The sequence below is a fragment of the Daphnia pulicaria genome, chromosome 1 (genome assembly GCF_021234035.1).
Source record: "Daphnia pulicaria isolate SC F1-1A chromosome 1, SC_F0-13Bv2, whole genome shotgun sequence".
In the NCBI taxonomy this organism is placed as follows: Eukaryota; Metazoa; Arthropoda; class Branchiopoda; order Diplostraca; family Daphniidae; genus Daphnia; species Daphnia pulicaria.
The window spans coordinates 4,394,008-4,414,506 of record NC_060913.1 but is presented as its reverse complement, the minus strand read 5'-3'; the positions used below and the strand labels follow the sequence as shown (position 1 = coordinate 4,414,506).

Genomic DNA, 20,499 nt, shown 5'->3' with positions numbered 1-20,499 from the left:
GTTACAACTTGCACCTCGAACTGCTGCCGAAGCTGCCACGCCAAGAACAGCTACTCCCACTTCAACATCCGCATCACCGACCCCGAATCGGAATATAGCTCCTGTTTCAGTCTCTAAACAACCAACGCCCAATACGACATCGACTGCTGCCGTAAAAGTACAGGTATTTTTGTTTTAAAAAAATAATATCTTTTGTTTTATTTTTAATAGTTGGATATATTTTTTTAAATTTCAGGTTAAAAATAGCAAAACTGGACGTGTTGCCAACACTAAAACGAATTGCGGCGAAACAGTTGAAGATGTGCTCACCAAAAATGCAGGTGCGCCTGTGAACGATAACAGTATCAATGAAGCTGCTTGTGAAATCATCAAATTAACCAAACCTCAACTAGCTTCGGTAGTTTTTAATTGTTAAAAAAAAAACGTTACTGTATAACTGATTGAAAATCTTTCGCTTTCAGCCGTCACGAAGATCCTCGACATCGAAAGAGATCCCTGCTGTGAAAACGGAACCTGCAGATCCTGAAGACGAAGATGATTCCTGTTCCGTGACGGGATCCAAGGCTTGTTCAATTTCCCTAGCCATCGATAATTTTGTTAGAAATTATTAATTATTAGAAATAATCGGTATTCCTTACTATCCAACGGTTTACAACAAATTCCACCAAATAAGTAAAAAAAGGAAGAATAGAGATGCAGTTTGGGGGGGTCAAGTTTCGAGGCTAGCGCTCTTCATATCAGCTTCATTATGAACAACAACTGTTAATTTTCTGAGAAAATCAAACACTGATGAGTAACGTTAAGACCTATCGTTACGCTTTTTATTGACTTTCACATGAACCAGCAAGTGGACACATCAACAGCCAATTTCGACACGTATTGGAATGAGTTGGCAGAGTGAGAAGTGTTAGAAAGGCAAATAAAAAGGGCTCAGTTAACCAATTGAGTTCAAAACATAATTTTTCACTTCCTAGTATTTAATTTGTAAACTTTCGAGATCAATCTGTTCTTTTCCGATGCGCCTCTCCATCTCGAATAACTGCTCAGCAGTCAATGGACAACGAAAAGCAGCGACATCCACAGCGGGAATAGTATGAACAGTTTGGTCCCAATCATCGGGATCTCCTCCGTCTCTACCAGGTTCATCCTGTGAAAACAAAAAATATGAATTAAATTATTATTCCATCATTCTCCTTACTTTTTTTAAGTGAACACCAGTCAATTCCGCAATGAATGTGGCAGTGTAGCCAAGTTCTAATGGGACAAGATAATGTTATACAACAAGTTTATACTTTATAAGGGGGAAGTACTAGTTTCGCCGTGTCCGCTTGGTGGCGCGCGCTAACAGGCCAGAAAATAGGGAGGATGGGTTAAGACTGAGCATTGCTCGGGCATTTAAAAAAGGGCTACAAAGCGGACATTAAATAAGAACGAAACCGTTGCTTTGCAAATAGCACCGGTAAATAGAATATTAATCAAAGCCAGAAATTGTACGATAATCAATTAAATTGCGCATTAATTGGGGCATTAAAAAGCCAATTGCAATTATATTTACGATTGCTGGCCTGATTAAGATTCTGTTTACGATTACGATTGCATTGTCAATTATCGTTTACAGATGTCCCAAACGGCTTGCCATACATTTAGGCGGTAACGATGATGTTACTCCGAACACGAAAAATGCTATACTTGACTTCGCCATTTTATTAAGAATACAACAATTAGAAGTAACCATTGCTGGTTTTACTAGCGATTTAAAAGGTTTAAAGAAATAATGCTGAATTTTTCCTGTTATTAATTCCGAAATTTATGTAACTGGAAATCAATTTCGAAAAACTATTTACAGCAATGAATAACCAATTGGATAACAAAGCCGAAAGACAAGCTCTATACATAACAAACCAAAAAGTGTTGGCATTGAGCAACGATGTGAACGGTATTAAAATTTATCTAAAATGAGATTAACATTACTGAAAAGATAATTGTGGTACAATTTCAATAGCATAATAACAAAATGAGCCATCAAGAGCCCCAGTTCGATTAATAAAATGCCCACTTCATGTGGAGATCTCAAGGACATTGGCTTTGTAAAAAGCGGAATATACTCTGTCATAGACAACAGTAAAGTCGAAAACGTCTACTGCGATTTTACTAAACCAAGCGATGCAGGTGCTATTAAAAAATTTTGCATTTAGTTGAATTTATAACATACTGGCAGAAACAGTATGAAAATGACAGTGGCAATTAAACCGAATTGATTTTTTATCAACGATACCCAGGTCTCCAGAAATTGATCGGATATGTAAATGTCAAGACTACCCCTGTTTATTTTTACGCCCAGAGAACAGGGTTTTACAGCACTACCGGTACAGCCCTTCCATTTGACGATGTCAAGATTAATATTGGCAATGCCATGGATACTTCGTCTGGAATATTTAACGATCCTACACCGGGAAAATATTTCTTCGCTTACACTGGTCTGTGTTCCGACAAAGACACAAAAATTCAACTACAGAACCAGACTATGGCCGTGACATGGACAGCAATCGGAGAATCTCATTGCACACCGTATAATGCTTTGGCGATTCAGGCAACTGTACAACTTGATGAAGACGATGAAGTGCAAATATACCTTCTTGAAGGAACAATTCATGACGGGGATGGTAACCATTTCAGCAACTTTTTCGGATGGCTACTAGAGGAAGATTTGGTTCTTTGACAACAATGAAGTCCATTCGACCACCTTCCGTTTGAATGCTGCCGCCTTGCCTACTATTGTTTGAATTCACTCCTTCGTAGCTTGATCAAAATTCCAACCAAATAAATACCAATAAATACAAATAACTTAAAAATATGCTCACTCCATAAAAGAAGCTCCTGAGTTAAGACAAGTTCAACAAGATCGGGACTCGGGAGCTGCTCGCAGATTCAGGTATTGGGAATACATTAAAAAAAACTTAATTGTAATACTTGTTTACAGACTAGTTAACAAAATCATCTGTATTTCTTGATTGACAAAAAGAAAAAGTTCCGATTTCCCCATATCAGATTTATCGCAACAAAATGCAAATTTAGACAAACAGAACAGAAAAAAAAATATTTCTTTTTGGTAGTTCACAATATCAGTAGAACACACAAAACAATAAACTTGTTCAAGAACATGAGAAATTGAAAAAAATTTCCTCATCAAGCAATAAAGCCGTTTGAAAACAAAAGTCGAAATTGAAATATCATGCGAAGACGAGTGCGTCAACAATTCTCTTAAATTTTTGAGCATTCCAAATTAAATTAAACCTTCAAAAGACAGTGTTTGATTGATCAAAGGGATCTGGACTATGTAAGACCTTTCGTCACAACTAACGACGACAACATCATGAACAGTGTTTTCATGCAGAAGCTTCTTGAGTCGATTATTAACGAGCTTAGGTTCAATTTCATCCATTGATTCCGTTCCTTTAAGAATGACAAGATGGGCCAAAAACGGCAGAAAGTTAACTAGAGATTTCGAAATGTAGCGGATATCGCTAGCGTCAACGGTGTGCTTCCCGCCATAATCAACTTGCTGGAATATGTAGCGATTGCCATCGGAGTCCAAACCAGCGCAAAAGGCTCTGTACCACTGGCCATTAGGGAACCGTACGATGCAGACTTCATTTTTCTTGGGACAATGACTACCTCCCAAATCATTTGCGTAAGCTACCATAGCATCCTATACATGAGGATATAATGAGACAGTTAAGCCTTAGCCAGCATAGATAAAAATGTAAAAGGACATACCTCTAATTGAGCCAGTTTTGTTGATATCTCTTCGCTAGTGACACGCAGATATATACGCTAAGGATCTTCGACTTTAATGATCAGGGCTCGAAAACTTCCGCTTTCAGGTAAATCCAAGAATGGGCCATCACTGTAGAAAATTTCACTAGCTGTGTTGGCATTTGAAGTTCCTTCGTCCTTGTTGGGTCCGGAGACAGCATCAGAAGTAGTAGTTTCACTTTTACTCGTTGGGAAAACATTACTGCTGGGTTGCTGCAGAAGATCGCTTGATTTTTCTGGAACTACCTCATCTTTGGATTTGACGGATGGCACCACTGAAGACACTATCTCGCTTTTCACTTCACAAGATGGGGCACTTGCACAAATCAATTTCTTGAAACAAAAGCCATTCAATCTTGAAGTAATTTGAAAAACATTATTAATTTCGGTGGCAACGTTCTCGTTTGGAATTTGAGAACAAATCGGAGACTTTTGAACACTGAGTTGTTGAGCAGTTGATTTGGCAGGAATTTCGACCACCGAAGGAATTCGATCCAATTCATCTGAAATTTCCACTGTCGCTTTTCTTACGAGATCTTCCTGCAGCAAACGTGTGCTCAAATTCAATCCATTTTTATCCTTTAGTCGAACAAACATGACACCGGCATCCATCTGGACCACTTCCATCAAGAAGGGTTGGTTTTCCACCAATTCTTTGAACTTGAGTCTAACGTCTGGTTCCCAACTGGTCCCGTTCAATGGAAGAACATCAGCCAATTTGACCTTGGTGGCATAAAATGGAGGTTCGCTAATGTGATGTTCCATCTTCCTAAGGGATTCAGGAGTGTTGGGCATTGATATGGTATTTCCAAAATCGACGTAGCGGATCTTAATCTTGCCTGGCAGTACTTTCAATAGTTGAGCTCGGTACCAACTGCTGTCTTCAGGGAAAACAGCGACACATGGCCGTCCTTCCGCTGGATTAATTACGGGGTCAGAATCAGGAGAAGACACCGTAACGTTCCTCATCACCTCTTCCAACTCTTCTATATAACAGGCGTACTGGATCCAAAGCTCGTCCGGTGATTTGGCTGAGCAAACAACCACTTTGTTACGCTTGTCTAGTGATTTTTCCAACTGCTTGGAAGAAAATTTCGTAGCGTAGAGCTTGATTGCATCAGTAGGTTGGGTTTGTGATGCCAAGTGAGAAGGCGGCGAATCGGGTGTCTCCGGACAATAAATTGTCAAAGGCAAATTGCGAGGCTTGGATACGGCTGGCGATCCCCAGATGGGCTGTTTTGAAAAGGTGCTCCATTACTTAGAGACGATGTGGCACCACTGATTTCCAACTTGCATTGTGAAGAGTTAGTTTTCCATTCGGGGCTACGCAAAGAGCTTCCTTGTGGAGTGGGATTAATAGTGTTTGAAACCGACTGGACGCTTCTCACTTCTGGCGGGCACATTTTCGTTAAGACCCATTTTCAAGATTGCGATGTACCGTCACGGACAACAATTGATTTGATCCTTCCTTTTGGTTTGGAGAGCGTGTACCCTTAATTAAGTACGTATAGGGGCAGGAATCTTCAATTGTATCGTTATTTTGATGCTGACTTACGAATTCTTCGGAGGATGTGTCATGAGACTGCTGAATGGCAACTGACGTTCTTCCGTTTTGCATGTTCGGATAATTTCGGAGAGTTGTAGAGCCAATCCCATTCATATAAAACGCATCTGGCAGTTCCGTAACTAGGTCCCTGTACAATAAAAAAGAAAGAAATGTATAAATATTTGTCTTTCAACTTACAAAAGTTTCTTAAAAAGTCAAATTTTATCCCCCATCACTTGTTTAAAGATAAGTTAAGGCCTTTTCCTCCCCAGCAAGAACTAAACTAATAAATATGATTTCATATGAAATGTAATGTACGGTATTGGTTTGCAAATTGATTGATGAGAAGGCCAATCACTTCTCTGGCATCTTGGTGAGCAGTATCGGGTCTTGCAAATCGTGCACACGAGCAACGCTTCTATACTGCATACAGAACAGGTCAGGAATTCTGGAGTCATTGAGTTATTCCTAATAGGGCGGATAACTGCTGATTTAAACAATGGAACGATTAGTATGAACGACAGACCCTAATGAATAAATACTTTTACACATACCCATAGAAGAATCAGTTCCTCTCATTTCGATAAAACGAGGAGATTGCCTGGAGTTTGAGGAGTGCAACCCCATGTCCGAATACATAAGGGGCTGTCTTCCCGATGTCATTGTAGGAGATGGGAAACGTCGACAGTGATTCGGAACTTCATCATTTGAGCGAGTGTAATTCACCTCCCAATTCAGAGGAGGTTTTAAATGCAGTCCCATAATAGCATTATCCGCCTCACTGTGAAACCCAAATTTCATGAATAAAGGTTACAAACATCATACATCTATAGATATTTACTATTGGGATTCAAATTCCACAAAGGCAGTGAGTTGTTGATTCCTACTCCTGATCATTGACACAGACATGGGATTTCCATAGTTGCTAAAGATATGTCTTAAACCCTCCTGTTAATGAGACATAATTATTAATGCAGAAAAATGCAATATTTCCTGGGAATTACCTCTGTTGTATCAAAATGGAGACCACTAACATGAAGTCTGTAAAACAGATTAGACGATCTAGAAAACAATAAATTCACAAAGAAGTAATTTAAAAATTAAGTCTTTTCCACTTCTAAATAGGCCATGAATGAACAAAAAAGTTTTAGATATTTTGGCCTACCTCATTTCATTGGAAAGACTTGTGGGTGCACAGTATCCCGTTCTAGCATTGCATATTTCATGATTAGCTGATCCATCAAATCTAGGGCCATAGACATCCAATGGCCTGTAACATCCAGGCAGGCCTACAGATCTTCTTATTGGCCCTGGATGGAATGCTTGCCTCATTGTGTTGACTGTTGAGTGAAGTAACGAACTAACGACAACACGAGGAAAAATTTTCTGAAGAAGTTTTTAATCCTACTACAGATGAAAGGTTCATTAAAACTTGCCGCCATCCAAACAAAGTGCAAAAAAATCAGTTCAATTTACCTTCAACCACTTCAACTGAAAAAACCGTAATTAGCCGTGGATCTCAGCAAATTCTCGTCTGAAAACCCGAGAAACAGGTCAAACATGGCCAAAGGCAAACATGTGCAGAATAACTAAATCGTCGTTATTCGTTACAACGTGGAACGTCACCTAACGGTCTATTTCAGAGATGAATTTAAATGTTCAAAATTCAAAAAAATATAAAGGGTACTACGTTAACGTTATTAACACATTTGAAATTAAATTGATTGGATAATAATAAAAAATTAATAAGAATATTCTACAACTGTAGATGTGTGTCTTGTAAAATCCGAGTTCAACTGTCTCCACCTCTTAATGATGTTATTTAATAAACAAGCGAAAAATACAGTTAAAATTGTTTTTTTTTTAATCAAAATAAGACGAAATGGTCAAGGATAGATAAATTATCCGTTAGAAAAATTACCTCATTTCCTTCCCGTATTGAAATGCGGGATTCTTTTTTTTTGAAGCTACTTGGGGTCTTACGGCAGCATGAATTGTTGTATTGCAGCCAAATGAAATCATTTCAACTGATATTTACACTTAAAATGTTGAATGAAGGAAACAGTTGATACAAAGCTCAGCCAATTTTTGAACCCCAATAGAAAAGTTTCCAGTCCAGCAGCGTTTGGTGGTATGAATGAAAACAAAACAATCATTGTTCACACAGATGTAGTTAGAAAAAGGAAGGACAATTTTATTTGAAGATGAAAGGGAAGTTATATGGAGGATGGCCAACAAGCAAATAAATCTCTATTCAGTAGGAAAAAATGCCTATAAATGTTATAACAAAATTGGTTATATTTTTCTTATGAAAAAAAAAAAAAAAAGAACACAAAGTGTCTACCAGGCCTACACGTCAAAAAGGAGGAGAGGAAATAAAAATTTCAGGCAGTGATAAGGAGCTTAATAAATCTACCAGTGGTACATCGACTTCTTTATGTCTGCTCGTATACCCACCAACAGTCGTTGTCTTGACATTGTATTTTACCGAATAAAGTGTCATTAATTCCCCGATTTTCAATTTATTTTTTTTTTGAGAGGGGAGAGGGGAAGGGGGGGGGGGGGGAGGAAATGTCTTTTTTATTATTATTATTTTGTCTGTATGTATGTCTGCATCCATTAGCGTCAAAATTGCCTAACGGCTAGGGGAGGCAACGACTTATTTCCCGGGACCCTTGTCGTTACCGGCAGGTCGGTATTGTTGAGGAGCACATCCGGCACAGAATCCAGGAGCTCCAGGTGGACCAGCAACACCAACCATTCCTCTTGGTCCTATTCAATTCAAATTTTTACTAAATGTACTTATTTGATTCAAAGAAAATTAAAGTTAAATTACCTGGTTTTCCAGAGTCACCACGCTCGCCAGCTCGACCAGCAACACCAACTCCTGGAGGTCCAGGTGGTCCTTGAATACCAGCTGGTCTCATCGGTCCTTCCATACCGATACCACCTGGTCCACGTTCGCCCTTAGATCCAACGTCTCCCTTAGGTCCCTCAGGTCCTGGTGGTCCTGGAATGCCTGGCAAGCCAGTCAAGCCACGATCTCCAGGTTGACCGACCTTTCCTGTCTCGCCTGGTGTAACAGAAACATTTCGTATTTTAAAAGAAGTTGATCATCAAAACTTGAAATTTCCAAGGAAGCCCAGACATTTCAAAGCGGGTAAGCAAAGGATAATACAAACTCGACATGCAAGCCAGGCATTCCAATAAGCCAATTCTAACGCGAGTACCTGTATGGCCGATTCTTCCAGGCGGGCCAGGCCGTCCAGGTCTTCCACGACCGAGAATACCGGGTGGACCTTGAAGTCCACTTACTAATTCTTCCATGTGATCTGTGATCGCGGGCACAAACAAGCAAAACAATGCAAAATATCATGCACAAGCCAAATAAACACAACAAAAACAGCGTTTCGGTTGAGCAATATTCTCATGTGGCATATCGTTTGGTCAGCGCTCTGTTCAAAGAGGGTGGAAAACGGGAATCAAAACAAAACATGCTGCACCAGCGCATATTCGCGTGCAGGAGATTGAAATTTCCTTTTCAAACCTGTATCTCCTTGTAAACCAGGTTGTCCAGGGCGTCCCGGTCTGCCGCGACCGGGTAAGCCAGGAGGACCAACTAATCTGGCTGTCAACTCAGTCAGTTGATCTGAGAATAGGCGTTCGATCATTAGAAGATTTTTTTTTAGTCGTCAAAATTAATCAAATTAATTTGCCACTTTGAATCGTGAACGACTCGAATTGGAGCAGTAATACCGCCGACCGTTTTCATTAAATGAATTTTGTGAAGGTAACCTGTAATTATTTGAGTAAAACTAGAAAACTTACCACGTAGAACAGAAGCGCAAATGTCTCTCAAATCAGACTCGGAGTAAGTTTTTCCCTGTCGGATATTAAAAAAACATTAAATGAATCCGCAATGGGTATAATCATTAGTTTTGACGCTGATGCAAAATAATTACTGCTGGTCCGGTGAGACCAGGCAATCCAGCGAATCCGCGGGGTCCTACGGGTCCTTGTCTGCCAGTGGGCCCTTCAGCTCCAGGTGTTCCGGGCAATCCAGTGGCGCCTTCCGGTCCACGATCACCGTCCGCTCCTCTTTCTCCGGGCTGATAATTATGAACAAAAGGTTACACATTATTCACCTTACATTCTGATACATTTCCATAATCTTACCAATCCAGGTGTTCCTGGAAGACCAGGTTGACCAGTAGCTCCGGTAGCACCAGCACCGTCGTTTCTCATCAAATTGGCAGGAATGACACCGGCATCGCCAGGGGGACCTGGAGGGGTCCTCCAGGTGGACCTGGATTGGGAGAAATTAACATTCAAAAATTAAAAATAAAATTTGAAACACAGTAAATTAAATCAATTTTAAACAACAAACCTGGTGGGCCAGGTTTGCCAACGAAACCAGGTAAGCCAGCGACTCCAGGAGGTCCGATCGGGCCAGGAATTCCGTTCGGGCCTGGAGGTCCGCGAATTCCTTCCACTCCGGGTAGACCGTTTTCTCCTCGATCTCCTTTAGGTCCAGGACGACCGATCAAACCTTGAACACCATGTTTGCCATCAACACCCTGGTCCATCAATCGTCCAAAAGATTATTTTACGATCATCTATAAATAGTAAAGTTATTCTTACGCGAGGCCCATCAGGTCCTCGTGGTCCACTTTCGCCTTTCTCTCCTCTTTGGCCCTGGAAAAAAAAGAAAGAAAAAACAAAAATGTGTTGATGTTTGCGAGTTATAGTGTAGCAAAATGTTGAGTGGATACGAACTGGCTCTCCGTCGGTTCCCTGCTTTCCTTCGTGACCCTTCATTCCAGTTAAGCCAGGGCTTCCGGTCGGTCCAGATGGACCAATTTCGCCTCTTTCTCCTCGCGGGCCAGTCTCACCACGGCTGCCAGGACCTCCTGGCAATCCTTGAGGTCCAACTTCACCCGGAGTACCAGGAGGTCCTGCAGGACCAGCAGGACCAGCATTGCCTGGTTCGCCTCGTCTGCCGATTTCTCCGGTCGGTCCAGTCAATCCCATAGGTCCCTTACATAATTAATAGCAAGTTAATTATCAGTGACACTAACAAAGTAACCCAATATACCGAGTTATTCAAACTAAAATTGTGATTAAGTGTGATTTACCGGAGCTCCTGCTGAACCTGGAGGTCCTTGCAATCCGAGAGCACCAGGCACACCTGGATCACCCTTGCTGCCGGGCAAACCTGGTTTTCCTGCAGGTCCAGTCTCTCCACGAGTACCGTCATTACCAGGTAATCCTGCCGGTCCACGGTCGCCCTTTTCTCCAGCGATTCCGCGTTCTCCCAAGTCTCCACGTTCACCTCGATTACCCCTCTCGCCCGGCGGTCCCGGCATACCAGGTTCTCCAGGGTTACCAGCAGGTCCCGGGGGCCCGGGTACAGTTTGTCCACCCGTTCCAGAAGAAGCTGGGCCAGGGGGTCCAGGAGTACCAGGAGCTCCTCTTACACCAGCAGTTCCTCTGTCACCACGATCGCCTTTAGGTCCTCGTTCACCCGATGTACCGTCCTTGCCTGCTGTTCCTGGCGGACCCATTTCGCCAGTGAATCCACGCTGCCCTTGAGCACCTTCCGGTCCTGGAGGTCCAACAAAACCTCTTTCTCCCGGCGCTCCTTGCATTCCTTGAGGTCCAGTTACTTTAGTAATATCTCCAGGAGGCCCGGGAGGTCCACGCGGACCAGTTGATCCCATTTGCCCAGTCGGACCTGAATCTCCTCTATCGCCTTTAGGTCCAACTTGACCGGGCGGTCCCTATTGTAACATTGTTGTTTAGCTATTCTTAAAAACGGAGATCAAATGTTGAATTTGAATAACTCACGGTGTCTCCTCGAGAGCCGGGAATTCCAGACTCTCCTCTCGGTTCAGCGATACCAGGATTACCAGGCGTACCTTCCTTTCCGATTTCTCCTGGAACACCTCGCATTCCCTTTCATGTCCAATAAAACAAGTGTCTGTATTAGATTTAATTTTGATTGAAGTAGTTGACTTAATATGGATTATTACCATGTCTCCTTTGGTTCCAGGTTCTCCACGAATACCCTGGGGTCCCGGTAGCCCTTGTATTCCTCGCTCTCCTGATAAGCCGCGTGGTCCCGGTGGGCCCTAAATCAAGTTAAAAGGCATTCAAATCCATACAGATTGTATAATGCATTGACTTGCAAGTACATCAGTTCCATTCCGTCCTGGCACACCTGGTGGACAGGTTTGCTCGCAAACCGGTTGAACTTGCTCCCTGGGTGGAGGTGGTGGCTATTAAACAAGCATAATTATTGAACCGTGGTTAATTGCACACGTCACGCACCAAATTAATTCCAGCATAAATCTCATTACCGGCAATTCCTCGCAAGTTTCACGCTCTGGGCGAGCGGGATCGCAACTCATCACCATCCATTGAAGTTCAATCTAAGACGGAACAGTAAAAAAATTAAATTAATCCTTTTTTTTTTGTCGTCCGCCATTGAAATTTGACAAGTTAAGTTGATACCGGAACGGTGCGCTTAGTTCCAGCCACTTTGGAAATGGCGATCTCGCCGTTGACATCGATCGGTCCTCGGACATCGAGCGGCAACTCTTCGCTGAACTCGCAATCGACATAGAGTACAACACGTTCGCGATGGACTCCAAAGTGAACTTTGTGCCATTCTTTATCAAAGACCTGATTCACCAACGACGGAATGTTAAATGACACCCAACAAGTTCCAAGAGATCAGAATTCTGTAGATACTTGAGCTTTGCGGAAAACGAGCGTCTGCAGCTTTCCACTGAAATCGTTGATGCCGAACTCGATGGTGTTCTTGCGCGGGTTCAGGGTCACCTGGAACTGTGGGCGTTGTCGCAAATCGCTAATTCGAATTATGTTCCAGGCCGTCTTGGGTGGCTTCCTTGTCCGGAAAGTGCAAATGAAGGAAAACTGTTGCGGAAGGCCTTGAGGGAAAATGTTCCTGTGGAATGACAGCAAATAGAAAAAGTTGATTGGTGTTGAATAAAAATGAAAGGGGGCGAGTGCATTTGTAATACGACCTAGTGGGAACCACCAAATCGGCTTCCGTCTCCAGACGATAGGCGGTTTGCAAGCGGCTGGAACCTCGTACTTTGGTTACACCAGGGTATTTGGTCTCGAGGACATCTAACCGGAACTGACGGATGAAATCGAAAGCTTGTAAATCATCCTCTCCTGGTCGGTAGTCGGAGCAAGGTCCATTAAAATCCACTTCTCCGGCTCCCGGAGCTAATAAAGATTAGAAAAGGGTCGACACATTTATTGACACAGTCCACACACACACACACACGGATCAAATGAAATATTTAAATCAGCTACTACCTGGACGGGTGAAAACGGCCACGTCACCTCGATTGGGCGATGATAAGTCTGTCAAAGTATAGCGAGAAAAAACGGGTCACTGTTATAAAACCAAAAAAACAAGTCGGGCGATTTCCATCGAAAAAACCAAAACAGCGAGAAAACATTCAAATGTTTACATACGAAGAGATGAAAAAGACAACATTATGATCATCAAAGTGGGTCAGGGCGATGAGTGAGCCCGGACATACACCAACCGTTCGATTCAGACGATATCTGGGTATACATTTTGAGTTTTGTTTTATTTTTGTATCTCCCATATTATTATTATTCTTTTTAGTTTTTGTTTTATGGGAGCAGTCTCTGGCCGGATAGAGGGATACGGAGAAAAACCGAGATAACAAAGGTCGCCAGCCACATGTTCCTCCTCCGTCTCCGAGTATACATTCCATCATACAGCGACGGAAGGAAAGAAGTGATCCAGATTCTATTTTTTGTCATTTTTCCTCCGTTGTTTCATTTGGGATTATTTAACAAAATTATCCCACGGGATGAAAACTCATCATCGCCAAAAGAAAATCAGCAAATAGATAGAAGAGAAATGATAAGAACAACAAACCGTCAGAGTCGAGTTCGTCGTATTCAGCATTGCCAAGTCCATCGACGTCAGTCAAGTCTTCATCCTCTTCAAATTCACTTTCACCAATCTCTAGATTAGAACCACCAGCACCATTGTTAGTTCATTTTTTCGTGTTGTAGGATAAGTTATAAAAGTCGGAATAAGCAAAATTAGATTTTTATTTTATAACACCGTTTCCTTTTTTGGATAAATCTAGAAAATTGGATTAATTTTGTTTAAGGGACCGTCATTCACCCTTTTCAAAGTTCGCAGGTCAAAAAACAAAAAAATAATACGAGTGGAAGAAAAATATCTTTAAAAAAAAAATGGCTCTCTCGTCTCTTGAATATTTGAATTAATGAGATCGCCAGACTTATTGGTCTGCCTGCCTAACCCAAATAAGAAATACACGCGCACAAACACACACACACACAGCGCGGATGTAGCGCCAGCAGCAAGTCAAAGTGCTGTGTATGCTCATAAATCTCTAGCCGATGAGATTGTCAAGCAAACATACGCTCGGTGGGCTAAAGTGCAGATGTAAGATCGTGGACCAAAAAAAGTATCTCAACTTCTTAATGGAAACTAGACAGGAGTAATACGAGAGAGCCGTTCTTTTCATTTTACAACAATAAGCCGAGCGCAACGAAATGAAATGTGGATAGATAAAAGTAGTCAAAAGGAACCGTGATAGTCAAGAGATTTGGAATTTGATAGCAGAAAAAAAAAAAAAAGAAAAAGAAATTAGCTCAAAGAAATTTCATTACCTTGGCGCTTAATTCGCTGCTGACGGGCTCCAGCAGTTCCCCATAGTTGGAGAGCCAGAAGCAATCCGAATAACAGAAGCTGGCTGACAACCTTTCTCCTTTTCCTGTAAGATGCCAAGGAATTTTTATTTTTTCGATCTATTAGCATCAATATTTTGCCAAAAAATAAGTAAAATAATAACAAAAATGTCTCGCGAGTCCTTGAGATGTTGCTTAAACTTGATCGACACGTTGCATTCTTTTCATCGCGATAACCATCGCTTCCTTATAGATGCATGTTAAAGTACGCCTTAAGAATAATTGTCGATAACCAAATAAACCAGATGTCAAGAGTTCGACCCTTTCAGATGTCAAGAGCTCGGTCAAGAGTTTCAACAAAATTACCTATTTCTTCTGTACAGCATGTACTGAAAGAGTTAACTGGACGACAATATACATGTTCTTCAAAATCAGACTGTGTTAAAACAAAAAACAAAAAAACATTTAGCTTATTTGGAATTAAGTGAGTCCTTGCCTGACTTAAACTACGGGTGTCAATCCGTGAAAATAACACACCAAACAGCAACATCCGCAGTTATTCCGAATACTCCAGTGCATAAACATAGTAACCAAAAGACAAAGAATTTACGTTCATAAAGCATATTATCCAAATAATATGTTGTACACGGAAACAGGAAACTTGGTTGACAATTGACGTTGCCTTTCAGATCAAGACTTACGAAGACTTGGGAGATAGCACATCAAAATTCACGGTTGTAAAAACAATAAAAGTAAAAATAACTAAACTAAACACGAAATCAAACCAGACCGATCAAATGGTAAGATCTAATGAAGAAATGTTGAGCTTACTGCGTTTAGGAGAGAGAATGAAGACCTCATCCGACGTCGTCGACGAGGAAACGGATTCCAAATGCCTTTTCCCCGAAGGTTTGGGTGCCGCAAGGTTCTGGCTGAGACTCTGACGGAACTTCTGCACATCTCCCATTTCCAATGTCAATCTTCGAAACGATTCCGCAACACTCTGATGGTATTCTATGGTTTTTTCAAGTTTACAATTACTGGAAAGAGGGTCCCAATCTGACACTGAAACACTGAACTTTATCAAGGGACCAGTTTGGCCAAGATCCTTTTTAAATTCGCGGAAATGATCTATGCATATAGGGTAGGTGAAATGGGTTTCCGAGGAACGAAGAAACTTTTCCACTTCGGAGTGATTGGGTATTACAGCTTTCGGCATACTCCAGGTGAAGGACGGTCCCGCCACAGATTTTCATCTCGATACCCAATTGTCCGCGATGCGTATAATAGCAGCAGAGGCGACTTCGCGATGGCTTCTTTGAAGTTGGTATTCAACAATGTCCGCTGAAAGGGTTGATTATCGTCTGTAATAACTTCCAAGGAACAAACCTTGTTTGCAAATTTTTCCCAGGAACGAGCGTCATCAATCAACAACAAGCAATTCACAATTTTGTCACCGTCTTCTTTTGAAACGTAGTCCAACAAAAAAGGGCGACTGAAAAAATTTCGGCACATCGCGGTAAACAATTCGAGGCAAACTGAGAATTTCTTGATGCAGGGCTTCGTCGTGACTATCGACATGTGGAGGTCGAGCATAAACTTCCGTAGATGATGGCGTGGCAATTTTTTCAAATACGGTTGAAAGGATCGAATAATATTCTTTTGTTTGGGATCGAACCGATGCTCTTCAATCAAGAAGAAAAGGTGAATGCAATTGAACAATTCTTCTTGGGTATTCAGAATCCAGGAGTTTTCATCCAATTTGTTGCATTCTTCAGTTATCCATGACTCGATGTGCGTAGCACACGTGTTCAGAATATCCAATTTGGTATCAGAATCTAGTTTACACCAAACTTCATTTGAAGAGATGATATCACTGAAAAATTCGCATTTGATGTCGTGGGACCAGCATCCGGCAGCTTGAAATACACACACTTCCATGAACAGCGATTGCAACAATGAATTTTCGAGAAAATGAAGAAGGCTTCTGACCACATTTGAGACTACATCTCTTCGTTGCGTTACTTCGGATTTCTTCATTGCAGAAACTACAAACGCGCAGATTTCATGCATCACGTCAGAATAGCAGAAAGAGGTTTTCCAGTGCTTGCTACTGGATTTGTGAAAGCCTTCAAGGATGTGCCAAATTTGGTCAAAGTTCATTTGAGACAACAGCAACGAGATGGAGGGTATTGGTTGGAGATCTGCTAGTTTGGGGTTCCGTTTCACTTGCATCACAAACTGAATGTACTTAGTCACGCTAGATAGTAGCAAATCGCAGTCGTAATTCCATTGAAAGTTTGAAGGTGACTTGACAATCTCTTTAATGGCTGACAATTTATCGAATAACAGCGTTGAGTATCGATTTAAAATGGATATCAGTGACGTTTTTCCTGATTCCGATGATTCGGCAAGATTCCATAAAGATTGATCCGAAAGGAATTGCATCAACAAGCCAATCGTTCCTTCTTGATCTGGAACATTGATCATTTTGGAGAGCAAAGACTCGAGCCATTTTGGATTTTCAATTAGAATAAAACATTTCAGCAGTCCAAGAGCGTCCGGAGCGAGGAGAACGCTTAATTCGCAACTAAGAAAAGTCTCGCAAATTTCCATGAAAATAAACTGGCAGGATACATTATCCATGAAGCGCGAGTTGACCTGGGCATCCAATTCCACCATCAAACGGCATTGCAAGGTCGAAGAAAGCTTGGAGACCAACGATGCTAGTCTATCTTGACTGGAGGCTTCCGGGTACGCCTCCAAAGATACAATTGCATCCACGTATAAAGCTACATCTGACTGTTTGAGAACGGCAGCTCCTTTCTGGTCAATGTTGGTCATCGACGACGCTACAACAATCTCCAATCAGCATAGCTCCTTTCACGCATTTGACGTCAAGAAAGTACTGGATCATTTTAGTAATCGGTACAAATTGTTTGAAAATTCGATGAGTAGTAATCAGTCCTCTGATCAGATCAATGCAATCGCCCCAACCTAAAGAAAAAAAGTAAATTATATGGGCTAACTATTAACCTTAACAAAACAAAGAAAACTCACCATTGCTTTGGCAGACGAATTCGACGACTGCTTGAGCTACTTGCTCATTCTGGATGCCTTCAAAAGTCTTCAATGTTTTCTTCTTCTTTTTAATCTCGAATTCGGACCCAAGAATCTTTAAAATCTCGAGACCTTCTTTACGTGCTCGCAAGGCGATGCAGAGACGGAGTAATCTCAGCGTTAACTCGCCGTTTCTTAAAGTTGACTGGGTCCAGATTCTTTGGGGATAGGTGCAGCAATATTCGACGGTCTTATTTAAATCTTGTGCAAGCTGCTGTTGAGTGAGCGTCTGCCATCCAAGCGCGGAAGTCAACGAACTTTCAAGGTCGTTCAACAGCATAGCAAGTCCATAACGACAGTACATTCTAATGGATAGATGTTTAGGCCATAAAACCAGTATTGTATGGAAGTAAATCTTCTGACGAATTCTAATTGATTTTCCCCTGCAACGGCATCCATTCTGACAATTGCATTCTTCTGAATTTAGTCTCCTGAATTTGATTTTCTTGTCTGGTTGAATGCTACATGGTTCCAGCAGGTTTCGAATGGGGCCAACACATTTCTCGCTCCAGTTCAGCTCGTCGATTTTCAGATTTTTGACAGCACTGTTCGAATCCATCCAACGCGATATTTTTGTATTCGATTTTTCTTCTGGTGCCATCCCACCTGTTGTTTTTCTAGCAATCGGTTTGATGTACCTAGCTTTCGCTAGGTGCACGTCGATAAAAGGGCAGCATCGGAGAAGATCAGCTAAGATTCGGTCGTTCCCTTGAAGGTGATGAAACATGAGACTATTCTCAAAATACTTTTCTCCAAGAACAAAGAACAATACATTTTCTTCTTCACATTTCCTGGTTGAGATTTTTTTATCGCAATGGCAATCTGTTTCGTCGTCATACCAAAAATCGGAAGGGTCGGAATCGGATTCGTTTTCAGAATTATCGTCATTTTCAAGTCTTCAGAATCTTCAATATTCGTGTCTTCTGCTTTCTCATTGCATGAAACGATTTTATCGTCAATCCAAGTAATAAGTGGGATTTTGACGTTTTCTTTGAGCAATTGTTGAACTTCGGTAGAAAATACATCTTCTTTTCGCTGGGGAACCCAAGAAATGAGTGCTTCTTCTAATTTCTTCAGTGATTTCAGAAAGACTAAGAAGTCGGTTGGCATCACAATTGTGGAATTGGTCCACACCAGGTTGAAGACGAGTGTCAACTTCCAGCCTCGCGTAATCGGCTTCATTACATAGTGGCAGCTGTCGTAAAACGAAGACAGAGAGGAAAGCTTATGGCTATCAACCTGATCTTCATAGGTGGCTTTCCTTCCTTTATATTCTAAATTAAAATTTCCACCATCGTGTCCTCCATTTACGGGCAACTGAAGAATCGCCGTACCGAATGTTCCTTTCATAGTAAACGTATGAGTATAATCAATCAAAAACAAAATAAATAAAATCAATCTTACCAGATTCTTTTCCTGAATCAAAGGTATGAGTGTACTGCCCATCTACCTCAAACAGCATCAGCTTATCAAACTTTGCTTTAAAATCCATAGATTTAGATACAGGTAATCCTAACATCTTGATGACTAGAGAACTTATGTCGAAGTTCTCTAGTGTTGATAAAATCATTTTATCAGAACACTTTTCAAAAGTGTGTTTCCCTGAGGAAGGGAACAGAGTTGGTGAGGCACCTGCATCTTGCTGTCTTTCTAAAAAAGCCTTATTCAATCTTTCAGCATCCTAAAATATCCAAATAACAAAAAAAAGGAGAGATAAGAGAAATACCAAAGACTCAATATATTGGACATAAAATCTCATTTAAAAAATGATCATACCAGAATAGATAAAGTTATGTCGATATTTCCAATTTCTTCGAGGTTAATAGAAGGTAGAGAAATTTCATCAGGTAACACATATCCAGCTGAAAAATCCAATAATGGCTCCTGTGATGGTAAAACAGCTTCAGCTATGCACTTTCTATCGATTTTCAATGAAGAATTCATGACTCTTCTGTTTTTTTATGGAATTCTGTAAATAATGAATGTAAGAAATTTTTGAATTTGCAACACAAATCAAATCACAATTCCAAACTTATAATGAAAGAAAAGATAAAGAGGCAAAACATTCAGAGATATTTAAAATTAGCTAATATTGATATAGTAAATATCTATTTACCCAATAGCATTAAATAATAAGGAACAGAACCACGACGACGAAAATTCGTTCTCAATTCCAAACCGTTCCAAACCCAACAAGAACACCTTTGGCCTTCGGGCTTCGGATAGGACTATCGGTAATTCGGTATCGATCGACCACAGCACACCTAGCGGAACGAACTGGTTCTACATAACCAACCACCAGGTGACAAATTTTCAAAATCTTCAGCTTTCAGGCAGTCACAAAAAACTCAAAAAAGCCGCAGCCCCCAAAAAGAAAGAAATATGCTCAAGAAATATCAAATATGCAATATCTATTACCCTTTCTTGGGAATAATAACATTTTAAAGTGTTTAATTAACACAAATCTAATTTACTTTCTTTGCAATTCATATCAAAAATCTGTTGCGTTACATGACGTATACGTTTCATTTTCATGTTTCGTTCTCGTATTCTCGTATCAAGCCACTAGTGTTGTGGAAGTGAAACTGAGCCGATATCTGAGAAAGAGATCCCGGTTCGGCTATTGCAACATTCTTTCCTGAGCGTTGTCCAATTCGGGTTCTTATTCTTACACACACCAAAGATGGGAAACTTGATTCCACGTTTAGTAACGAATTTTGACAAATCTTGAGTATCCAGAACAAAAAAAAATAACTAAAATAAAAGAATAAATACAGTATATTAACGTAGAATAAAAGAGAAGGGCAACATTTGTTTCGTACTAATATTTTAAAGCCATGAGAATTTTGTTGTGGACTTATGGTTAATTTTTTTTTCAGCTTGTACGTTAATCTTCCGGTACAGGCCATCTTCTGGAGATGCGTGGTGGATTGATCAGTGGGTAGGTAGGCCGTAGGCGCGGTTAGGGGATGCGGGGAGATGTCATTTCCTCAGGCGCTGGGGAGTGACCGTGAATTGATTCTGCACGATACAAGAATTCTGGCGGTTGCGCCCATCGCATCACGAAATTTTCATGGCAACAGATTTCACCTTGAATCCATACCGTCATATCTTCAGCTGCTCTTCGCCGAATGCCCGAATCACACCGGTAAAAAATCGGCGTTCTATTTCAAAGGAAGTAAATGTTGGTATAAAACACATAATTGTAAATGTATTCAAAACTATTATTGGACAAATCATCCTGGAATTGGAAAATTTCAAATGGTAAATACAGATGGGGATTT

The 20,499-nt window shown here is 41.0% G+C and overlaps 5 protein-coding genes and 2 long non-coding RNA genes across 10 annotated transcripts; 2 read left to right on the top strand and 5 right to left on the bottom strand.

Annotated features, from left to right (window-relative positions):
• The first annotated feature begins 90 nt into the window (after window positions 1-90).
• On the top strand, window positions 91-959 carry LOC124343934. Its single transcript, XR_006919463.1, has 3 exons — window positions 91-163; window positions 236-397; window positions 462-959. It is a non-coding gene; the product is annotated as an uncharacterized LOC124343934 (long non-coding RNA).
• Window positions 795-1,258, bottom strand: LOC124344122. The gene is made up of 2 exons (XR_006919549.1): window positions 1,216-1,258; window positions 795-1,147 (listed from the first exon to the last, which is right to left on the bottom strand). It is a non-coding gene; the product is annotated as an uncharacterized LOC124344122 (long non-coding RNA).
• A 363-nt stretch (window positions 1,259-1,621) lies between these two features.
• LOC124343631 (complement C1q-like protein 4) lies at window positions 1,622-3,215 on the top strand. The gene is made up of 4 exons (XM_046797037.1): window positions 1,622-1,761; window positions 1,847-1,936; window positions 2,020-2,169; window positions 2,280-3,215. Exons 2-4 carry the CDS (start codon window positions 1,849-1,851, stop codon window positions 2,717-2,719), a joined length of 678 nt encoding a protein of 225 aa, XP_046652993.1. The 5' UTR covers window positions 1,622-1,761; window positions 1,847-1,848; the 3' UTR covers window positions 2,720-3,215.
• On the bottom strand, window positions 2,693-6,954 carry LOC124343444. 4 transcript variants are annotated; one of them, XM_046796774.1, is made up of 9 exons: window positions 6,839-6,954; window positions 6,528-6,769; window positions 6,367-6,424; window positions 6,204-6,310; window positions 5,917-6,143; window positions 5,681-5,849; window positions 5,372-5,510; window positions 3,778-5,308; window positions 2,693-3,709 (listed from the first exon to the last, which is right to left on the bottom strand). In XM_046796774.1, exons 2-8 carry the CDS (start codon window positions 6,692-6,694, stop codon window positions 5,225-5,227), a joined length of 951 nt encoding a protein of 316 aa, XP_046652730.1. In that variant the 5' UTR covers window positions 6,695-6,769; window positions 6,839-6,954; the 3' UTR covers window positions 2,693-3,709; window positions 3,778-5,224. The 4 variants fall into 4 exon arrangements, with proteins under 4 accessions (XP_046652730.1, XP_046652739.1, XP_046652714.1 ...); XM_046796783.1 differs by having other exon boundaries at window positions 3,778-5,284; XM_046796758.1 differs by having other exon boundaries at window positions 3,778-5,510.
• Window positions 6,955-7,341: 387 nt separating this feature from the next.
• LOC124325430 (collagen alpha-1(I) chain-like) lies at window positions 7,342-15,384 on the bottom strand. Its single transcript, XM_046784427.1, has 22 exons — window positions 14,927-15,384; window positions 14,078-14,181; window positions 13,311-13,428; window positions 12,713-12,760; window positions 12,412-12,619; window positions 12,116-12,332; window positions 11,876-12,046; window positions 11,722-11,793; window positions 11,557-11,640; window positions 11,395-11,493; window positions 11,210-11,317; window positions 10,498-11,142; window positions 10,139-10,399; window positions 10,004-10,057; window positions 9,743-9,939; window positions 9,539-9,668; window positions 9,325-9,471; window positions 9,191-9,245; window positions 8,910-9,011; window positions 8,593-8,694; window positions 8,199-8,435; window positions 7,342-8,134 (listed from the first exon to the last, which is right to left on the bottom strand). Exons 1-22 carry the CDS (start codon window positions 15,312-15,314, stop codon window positions 8,022-8,024), a joined length of 3,660 nt encoding a protein of 1,219 aa, XP_046640383.1. The 5' UTR covers window positions 15,315-15,384; the 3' UTR covers window positions 7,342-8,021.
• Window positions 15,385-15,537: 153 nt separating this feature from the next.
• Window positions 15,538-17,284, bottom strand: LOC124325269. Its single transcript, XM_046784419.1, has 3 exons — window positions 17,156-17,284; window positions 15,635-17,092; window positions 15,538-15,558 (listed from the first exon to the last, which is right to left on the bottom strand). The coding sequence occupies exons 2-3, from the start codon at window positions 16,937-16,939 to the stop codon at window positions 15,538-15,540; spliced, it is 1,326 nt and encodes a 441-aa protein (XP_046640375.1). The 5' UTR covers window positions 16,940-17,092; window positions 17,156-17,284.
• Window positions 17,285-17,905: 621 nt separating this feature from the next.
• LOC124325110 lies at window positions 17,906-19,424 on the bottom strand. The gene is made up of 4 exons (XM_046784411.1): window positions 19,332-19,424; window positions 18,992-19,184; window positions 18,620-18,896; window positions 17,906-18,558 (listed from the first exon to the last, which is right to left on the bottom strand). Exons 2-4 carry the CDS (start codon window positions 19,157-19,159, stop codon window positions 17,906-17,908), a joined length of 1,098 nt encoding a protein of 365 aa, XP_046640367.1. The 5' UTR covers window positions 19,160-19,184; window positions 19,332-19,424.
• Between the last annotated feature and the right edge of the window lie 1,075 nt (window positions 19,425-20,499).